The 9,599-nt window shown below is 50.6% G+C and overlaps 1 protein-coding gene across 1 annotated transcript; it reads right to left on the reverse strand.

Moving 5' to 3' along the window:
• Positions 1-5,864: 5,864 nt before the first annotated feature.
• On the reverse strand, positions 5,865-8,469 carry LOC124677367 (probable inorganic phosphate transporter 1-9). Its single transcript, XM_047213360.1, has 2 exons — positions 8,216-8,469; positions 5,865-6,870 (listed from the first exon to the last, which is right to left on the reverse strand). Exons 1-2 carry the CDS (start codon positions 8,467-8,469, stop codon positions 5,865-5,867), a joined length of 1,260 nt encoding a protein of 419 aa, XP_047069316.1.
• Between the last annotated feature and the right edge of the window lie 1,130 nt (positions 8,470-9,599).

The raw sequence follows: 9,599 nt of genomic DNA on the forward strand, positions 1-9,599 counted from the left end.
ATCCACCTCGGCGATCTCAGCCTCGTCGTCCTCGTCTCTGCCCGTCACCAGCTGACTGCTCAGGGCACGAATTTCAGCTAGATCGGTCTTCAGATCGGCTATGAGGCCTTTTGCTTCCTCCTGAGAGCGAGCAATGAGGGTTTCCTTGTCTTGGATAAGTTGTTTGGTCTCCACGACCCTCTTTTCCGGGTCCTCCGAGTTCCTTGCGCAAGATCTCGAGTTCGGCACTATTGGTAGAAGTGTCGGTTTTGGCGTCTAAGCGGCCTTCTTCTCGTTGAGCCGTTGACATTTGTACGCAATATCGGCTCTCAACGGAAGCCGGGCGCGGCGAAGTAATTCTTTGACGAGCCGACTGCACCCTTGACCCGAAAACCGACAAAGTCACGGCCGGCCAAAGCTTAACCTGCGGCGTCACCGGGAGATGGGGCTGGATGTCTTCGAGGATGCCCTTGAGCGCCTCGGGGTTTTCGACCGGGGTTTCGACCGAGGAGGAGAGCAAAACCTTGAGACGTTGGAGCGGGCCATGGACCGCGCTAGGGCTTGGCTCTTCACCTGCTTTGGAAGTAGGCGGCTCGATGGAGTCGGGATCGAACGTCGGCAAGCTTGAAAGATCACAACCACGACGAGACGAACAAGAGCGAGTATGAGCATACAACAAAGGAAAAGGGTAGGCCCGAGAGAGTGGAGCGTACCTCTCCCAAAGAAGGAAGGGCAGCCGATGTTGCGACAATCGGCTTTTCGGTGGACTGGGCCAGGTTAGCTACTTGGTCAGCCACGCTCGGCGAGGTGGTTAGGACGAGCGTGGCGGATGGCATCGGTACCTCTTCAACGTCCCATCTAGAGGTCCCATTAGTCTGCAAAAGAAATGGTGAGCCGATCCAATTAGCAACGGGACGGTATGGAATATGAGCTGTTGAGGTAATTACATTTGAAACTTCCTGGCTCGGCGAGGAAACTCGTGGGTCTTTGCGAGCCCTTTTGACGCATCGACGCTTCACGCGTGACCCCGTTTTGATCGGATCTTGGAGATCAGTAGGCTCGGGAGTCGACCTTTTCCTAGAAGCCGACGCTGGCGAGTCCGTCTGGCTCTGTGTGGTGGATCTCTCAGAATCGCCCGGGATGGAGTCCCTTGGGCTGGACTGTGCTTCCTCACTGGAGTTCTCTTCAGTGGAAGTCTGAAAGAAGAAGTACAACCATGTTACAAAAGACTAGCGAAGACAGATGAATTTGGTCGAGGCACGAGTCAGCTTACATGCAAGCTTGCTTGGACAGGAGCTTTGCGCTTCAGGGTTTTTCTAGCAGCTACTTTCCTCACTGCCTTCCTCGCCTGGGTTGAGGCTCGGGGGGCAACTGACCCCGAGGATGCTTTACTCTTGGGAGCCGATTTCGGAGAAATCGGCTGGCTCTGCATTATGACCTTCTTCAAGGGCGGTGAGCTCTGACAGAAGAGAACCACCGGGGCTGGTGGAAGAAGCTTGAAAGGGGAGCCGTCGGCTTGTGTGGGCTCTGGGCCATCCTGTTGCTGCCAAGGAATAAAGTCAGGTTACAGACAATCGTCATGAGCCATTGCAAGTAATTTATATGTAATGGTACCTGGTGTGCAGGAACGTCATATTCAGCATCAAGTTGCTTCAGCAACGGTCCTAGAGCTCTTACGAAGGCGTGGGTCTTCCACATCGACCACCAAGTCTCGAAGCCATCGGTAGTGGTGGTGAAACAAAGGTTATGAGGAATTGGAATGGCCAGAGCGTCAAAGAAGGTATAACACCTTTGGCCAGTAAGAATGTCAGGCAGTTCAGCCCTACTTGCTGTCAGGTGGTGGAGGAAGAAGTGTGGGGGCACTTGCCCGAGGCCAAGCTGCCGGGCTACTACCACCGGTTGGTAAGACTCATAACCGGGCTTAATGATCCTATTTGAGGTACTCATACCGACTGGGAGAAAGCAAGGACGGATCATGATAGAGTACAGGTGCCGGGTGTTGGCGTCATCGGCAAGGCTGTCTAATCGGAAGGAGACTGGATTCTCAAAGATTTCCGATTCAGTATAGGGGAAGAACAGGGGGTTGTCCAGGCCTTGGAAGAAAATCTTGAACCACTCTGCTGCTTCCTTGGGGATCAGCCTGCTGCCTGGGAGACTATACAGAGCTTGGCCATAGCTAGTGCATCGGATGTCCTTCCCATTTGCATCTGGGAAGGTGCAGGTGGCCAAAGGTGGGAAGTTTGGGATTTGGTTTTGAAAATACAACTGGGCCCATAACTGAATAAACCACCAGGGGCCTCTGTTTTAAGCTGTCCTTTGGGAGAACGAGTTTGACGGACATCGAGTTGAAGAGATCGATAGACCTCTCCAAGGAGCAGTTTTCCAAGGCCAAGTTGAGTACCTTTGGCGAGCTCATAAGCCAGGGAGAGGTAATTCTTGGTTGGGGCGAGTGAAGGACCACAAAATATGAAGTGCTCCAGCCAGAAGTTCAAGAAAGCTGTGTGCTCTCTTTCTGTCACAGGGCCTTTGGTTTTCATATAACGCCTGAGGTAGGCGCCCCAGCTTGTACACTCTGTTTTGGAGGAAAGGGTGAAAGGGACCTTTGGCAATTTAAAGGCAGAGGGGCTTGGGGATGCAATGTCCAAGCCTGTGATCATGGCCACGTCCAGCAGAGTTGGTGTCTTGGGGCCATGGCCGAACATGAAGCAGTTTAGTGCATCAGACCAAAAGTAGCCGATGGTTTTCAGGATGTTCTCATTCTTTTCAAGAGGAGACAATGATAATGACAAGGCATCGGCTATCCCTATCGTATCCCAGGTAGCGTAGTGTGTTTTGGACACTCTACTGTACCATGCCACCCAACCTTCGGGAGGATTAGGCCAGGCTCGCAGGCAATCGGCCCAGGAAGTCAGATCTAAATTCTGGTTCGCGAAGGGGATTCTATTGGCCTCGCATGAGATTAAGTGAGCGGGACTCTCGGAAGAACGGGGGCCAAGACACATAGAGTTTGGGAGAGAAGGGTGCGGCAGCAGGATATCTGAAACCTAAAATTGATAACGGAATAAGGCATTAATTCAGGTGTTTGCTGTTTAATCCTAACCTTGATTCGGATGGCGAAGAGGCGGTTGAGGATTACCTTCAGACCGGAGACCATGGCGTTGGCATTGGATGATTCCGCCATTTGATGCGCTGAGAAATGGGGACGGCGTGGTTGAGATCTGAGGTTCGCGGGGCTGCTTGGGCGGCGATTTGGGGATCTGAGTTTGCTTTCTCAGATGGAGGTCGCAGGTTACCGTTTGGAGGAGCAGTTAGGTTGGCCTTACTCTTGTTTTATCGTAGAGGCTGATGTGATACCATCGGCTCTTTTGGGAGTGCTTGACTTTGACTATCGGCAAAGTTAAATGAAAACACTCCTTCATTAATGAGAAGGATTTTTTAGATTGGTGATAAAGTGGAGGAGGCAAGGCATCATGATGAAGGATACCACGACGGTTCTGCTCTGCCACGACATGACCCGACGAAGAAAAAAATAGAGTGATTTTGGAATTGTCATTTCCAAAACCAGGGGGGCATGTGTTATCACCAGAATTTGACCGGATCAGAGGTGGACCGCGATGGAAGATGGGCTTGAAGATTATACATAGAAGAAATACATGAATCGGCCTTGTATACAAAGTTTAGGCTAGTTTGCCCGTGTATCTGTAACATAGTAGGATACGTGTCGATTAGATAGAGTTTGGCTCGTGCCCGGTTGGGATTATTCCCACGATAGAAAGTCTACGGACTATAAATATGCATCTAGGGTTTATGAAATAAACAACAATCACGTTCACCACAAACCAATCTAGGCGCATCGCCAACTCCCTTGTCTCGAGGGTTTCTTCCGGGTAAGCATCATGCTGCCTAGATCGCATCTTGCGATCTAGGCGGTACACGTTTATTCGTTGTTCATGCGTTGCTCGTACTGAAGCCTTTTTGATGGCGAGCAACGTAGTTATCATAGATGTGTTAGGGTTAGCATTGTTCATCGTATCATATGCTGTCGTCGTGCAACCCTTAGACGTCTAGCCGTCCTTACACCTATCTTAGATGTAAGGGCGGCACCCCGCTTGATCATTGTTTAGTAGATCCGATCCATTATGATTGCTCCTTGTTCTTCAAGGATTAGTTTAATATCTGCATGGTTAGGCCTTACAAACGGGTTGAAGGATCCAGTGGCGCGTAGGGTGTAGTTTGCTAGCCCTAGACAGGATGTTCCGAGGATCAACTTCGTGTTGGTTTTTAGGCCTTGTCTAGGGTCGGTTTACGATCACCGTGCGTGGCCGCCGAGCTCAATCACGAGTAGGATGTTCCGATTATGCGGTGAAAACCCTAAATCGTAGTAGGTCGTTTTAGCTTTATTTTGATCAAGCAGGACCACCATCTGATCGTACACCTCGTACGCATCATGGGTGGATCGGCTCCTTGAGCCGATTCACAGGACAACCTGAGAGCCGATCGAGGCTCGTATTTAATGTTTACGTGTATGCCATGCAGGAAACTAAGCGAGGCACATCCAACACCTTCCTGACCAGGTATAGGTCAGGTGGCACGCCCTTGCATCAGCATCGGACGTGCGTGCCGACTCTTTGCGGGCCGTCGCTCGGAGGGACCAGGGCCAGCCGCAGTCCTGGGAGCCTCCCGGCTCTACCGTGTTGCCCGTCGCTGCTCGCCGGTGGGTTTCTGACCGCAACAATTATTACGAATGAAAGCTTGTTCTCTAGTGTCTAAAAGAAGTGGAGTATGGTGAGACCCGGATCTTGTTAACGCTCTAACCGACATCAAGGGAAAATTCCGCTCCCAGTCGACATTAGCTAACATTCCGCCAAGTTTTTCATATGTAGGTGAATCTCTACGGTTTGCCCAAGTATATTCCTACCCCGATAAAGTTAGCTCTCTCAGGTCTAAACTTTCACTGGCCAATGCTCATTGAAATTATCCTTATTCTTGTCCTCTTTTGGCATAATGATGTTCAAATCTCTTCCAACAATCATAGGCAGGGGTTCATCCTCGCATATCCTCACTAGTTCAGCTAGAAACTCAGGTTTTTGCTCATCTTGAGCAGCCCCATACACTATAACCAAGGTCCATTTAAAATTGTCGTTTTTGGAAGTAACATAAAATTTGACACACCTTTCCCCGGTAACTACCTGTAAGATTGTATTATGTCTCACAATTGATACAAAACTGTTTGGGGTACAAGGGATATAAATAGTAGAGCCAACCGACTAAGCCTAAAACCCTAGCTTGCGTTACAAGTCTAGCTTAACCGAAACATATAATCTAACATCCCCCCGCAGTGTCAACGTGGGGTTCAATCACGTTGAGACTGAAACGAATGTCATGAAACGGCTGTGTTGGCAGTCCCTTGGTAAAGATGTCGGCGAACTGCGCTGTAGTGGGAACTTGCTCTGATACCATGTAAGATTGTATTATGTCTCACAATTGATACAAAACTGTTTGGGGTACAAGGGATATAAATAGTAGAGCCAACCGACTAAGCCTAAAACCCTAGCTTGCGTTACAAGTTTAGCTTAACCGAAACATATAATCTAACACCCATATGTATGCGAAAGATTCTTCATTTGTCCAAAATATCATTTCAAATGGCCCAAATGGACCGTCGATGCACGCTAGAGCTGCAGTTCTCCGACAATTACATTGTTTCATATTTACATATATGACCTGTCACGGTTTCAATGTTTATAGTTCAAGCTAGGTAACTTGCATGAAGAAATCAAACGAAACATTTCGCGCACGAAATGTATAGTACTTCACAAACTAATAAACAAAAAATGAAAGAAAAAAAAATGAAACCCGTTCACTAATTAAGTTCTCAAGTTCCATCAGACCGAGAAGCGGTGAGGATGGATAGGGGATGAGCTGACGTGCGAGCTCACCAAGGAGGCCGGGCTCTTGGGCGTCAGGTTCAATTCCTGCAACCGCATCGCCATCCCGCCGTCGCCATCCTGCAGGTCATCTTCCCGCTCGCTGCTCTCATTCTCTTCCAGCGACCGCCCCATCGTCTCCGGCGTGAAAAAGTACGTGACGGCGAGCCCGAGCAGACTGATGGCTCCAAGAATGACCAGCGCGTACATCATCCCTATCCCGGGCTCGTACCCGGCCTGCACCTCCCCCCTGTCCCGCTCCTGCGACGCCCACAGGAACCCCACGGAGCCGACGAGCGCGCCGACCTTCCCCGCGGCGGCCGATATCCCGTGGCACGTCGACCGTAATCTCGCCGGGAAGAGCTCGGCCGGCAGGATGAAGGTCGTGGTGTTGGGCCCGAGGTTCGCGGAGAAGAAGGTGAGCCCGTAGAGCACGATGTACCAGGCGTTCTTTCCGTTGCCGCGCCAGTAGTGGTCGTACGGTCCCGCCAGCGCGAAGAGGAAGGCGGCCATGAGGAAGAACCCGGCCATCTGCAGCCAGCGCCGGCCGACGCGGTCGATGAGCAGGACGGCGGCGAAGTAGCCCGGGATGGTGGAGGCGACGGCGATGATGGCCTGGAACCTCGCCACGTCGTACGCCTCCCGGAACACGTTCTGGTGGCTCGCCGGCGGGAACCACGGCCGGTAGATCTGGGACTGGAACAGCGTGCTGCTGTAGTAGGGGATGTCCAGCAGGAACCACGTTGACGCGCACCCGAACAGGTTCCGGCCGTGCTGCCGGAGGAATGCGAGGGAGAAGAGGCCGTACTGAGACGCCGGCAGCGCGTACCGGAAGGACGCCGGGGTACGGGGGATCGCCGCCGCGTCCTCGTCTTCGTCTAGGCCGTTCAGGTCAAGGTCGGTAAGGACACGGCCGATGTCGTTGGTCGCCTTGAGCACGTCGTGCTGGACCAGCGCCGTAAACCTGCATGTACAAGTGGCCAGTGGGCAGAGTAGTTAGTTATCTTTAGTTGGTCAACACATTTTAGCTTCTTTTTTGCGGGTAAACACACTTTAGCTTTCTTTGAAATGCTACTTTAGCTTTTGGTGTAATCAAACACCTGACGTCATCAACTGATTATGTTTATTGCCAAGAGTGGGGCAGAATTTTTTCTTTTTGAACTTGCGTGGGCAGATTAAATGTCAGTATATGCTACTTCAGTTTGTTATTTTGACTGCCTTATTATGGCGACCTGACGTGTGGTGTGCGCGTGACAGAGCCAATCCAATAGTAAGATACAGATTTGAGGCAGATATAGATGTATGCAAGTTGTTTAAAAAAAGTATGCAAGTTGTTTTAGTATGCTTCAACTTGATAGCAAGATGCCTGACTAGTTCTCAGAGGTTACCAGCAAGGTCAGAGCTAGGCAACTTAACGATAAGATATAGTAATACTGAACCTAGAAAAATATAACTAATACGTAATGATGTTATGATCGTGTGAAGGGACAGGCACTTAATGAACTGTTCGTGCTGCAGTGTACTATTGGGCACAGAGAAAAGAATTATGCAAATTGCCCAGGTCCGTGTCTGGGGAGCAAACTGAATTTCTTCGCTCGTCATCAGAAAGCAGTGTCTTCTCCGGATCGCAAGTATCCCACGGTATATTCTTCTCCATGCTATTTGTTTGAGATACAAGTCAGTATACTGCACCGATCATCGCATTTTAATTTAATCTACCAATCAATGCGCCAGGGACGCGACTGCGTGAGTGCGTGTTGAGGTGGCTTTGTGTCTTAATGTATTGCTACTTGCTCTGTTCATAATTAGTTTGCGTTGTAGGTTTATTTAGAGTTAAATTTTATAAATTGTCTAAATATCTATATTGGTATTGTTAAATCTATTAGCATCGTTAAAAACTATATTTTCATATTATATGTCTTAGGTGTTATTACAAATTTTCATGTGATATGTCTTAGGTGTTATTACAACACGAAGTAAATAAAAAGAGAGAGAGAAAGAGAGAGAGAGTATGTTGTTGTAACATAATGCCGGATTATTATAAATATGTAGTCAGAAATAGTAGCACACGCTCTCGCCCTTACTGCAAACTATTCGACGTGTCCTGAGCAATATGGTGAGTTGGTGACCTAACAAAGTGACAATGTAACGACAATGGCACGGAGACGTCTTACATATCAAACCGTGCAAGAGTACTAGCTTTTCCACATGTACATCATCATCGTACTAGTGCCATGTTAGGGAAATACGTGGTCGAAAGCTGGTTGTGCATCACTCAAAGTTAGAACTTAGGAGGACGTGCGACGTACCTGGCAGTTTCCGGCATAGCCATCCTCCAGTAGAAGGTGAGGCCGGCGGGGACGGCGCCGGCCATGAGTATGACACGCCAGGCGATGTCGGCGGCCTCCGGAGTGTCAAGCGGAGCCGAGTGGCCGGTGAACCGATCAAACGCGGCGGCGACGACCATGGTGACCCCGGAGCTGGCCAGTATCCCGAACCCCTGCATGGAGAAGACGGCGGCGATGAACGCCCCGCGCGTGCGCTTGTTGGCGAACTCCGACATGATGGTCGCCGACAGCGGGTAATCCCCTCCGACGCCGACCCCGAGGAGGAAGCGGAAGAGGCAGAGGCTGGAGAGCACGCAGCCGCGCGTCCGGCAGATGGAGAAGCCGCTGGCCAGGGAGCTGCACACCAGCAGCAGCAGGCACGCGCCGTACACGCGGCCCCGGCCGACGCGGTCGCCGAGCACTCCGAACAGGAGGTTCCCGACCACCGCGCCCAGCAGAGCGATGCTGACGATGGCCGACACGACGGCGGGCGGCATCACTCCCGGGCCCCCATCGCCGGCCGACGACGACGGGTAGTACACCCGGCCGATGATCTTCATGACGGGCACGATGCAGAAGAGGTCGTAGGAGTCGGTGAAGAGCCCCATTCCGGCGATGATGATGGCCTTGAAATGATAGTACTGCGTGCGCGCATGGTCCAGCGCCGTCAGCACCCGTATAGGCGCCATCTCCCGCTCCGCAGCAGCTACCGATCGATCGATCGATTGAGGAAAGATTTGAACCTGGCCGTGTTCGGTCGGAGGGTACTGCCGAGAACTTAGATTTTGCTTTGTTTTATCAGGCGCGAGGTAGATGGCGGCCGCGCGTACCGGTGATGGCTACCTGCTGGATTAAAGAAACGGCCGTGCGCGTTGACATGGGCGAGTATGATCCGGCCGGAACTGAGATGCCATGGAAGATGCTGCTTGCTTGCTCTATCTCTCTGCACTCTGTGACGGCCCTAAAAATGTAAGGACTCAAATATGAAGCCAAAGTACTTACATGAGTGCCGAGACCATTCGCTCGGGGTCACAGCAAACAAAGCCAGAAGACGACTTCAGTGGCTCTGATATGTGGTCCCAGTATGTCAGTTATTTACCGCCAGATTAGAAATATACACGGCACCTTCGGACCCACCTGCCAGCCATTTACGGGCAAAATTCAGTACTCACGGCAAAGTGCGTCAGTCTTTCAAATTCAAAAATCTAAGTTTCTAAATGTAAGAAAAATGACGGGTGTTCAAAAGTTGTGTGTTTACAATTCCTACAATTTTCAGAACAAAAATTTAAAACACACACCGAGAAACAAAAAGAAAGAAAACAAATCCAACATAAATAGTGTCAAAAAAGACAAAGTGCAAATCGAC

This window comes from Lolium rigidum, chromosome 1 (genome assembly GCF_022539505.1).
Source record: "Lolium rigidum isolate FL_2022 chromosome 1, APGP_CSIRO_Lrig_0.1, whole genome shotgun sequence".
In the NCBI taxonomy this organism is placed as follows: Eukaryota; Viridiplantae; Streptophyta; class Magnoliopsida; order Poales; family Poaceae; genus Lolium; species Lolium rigidum.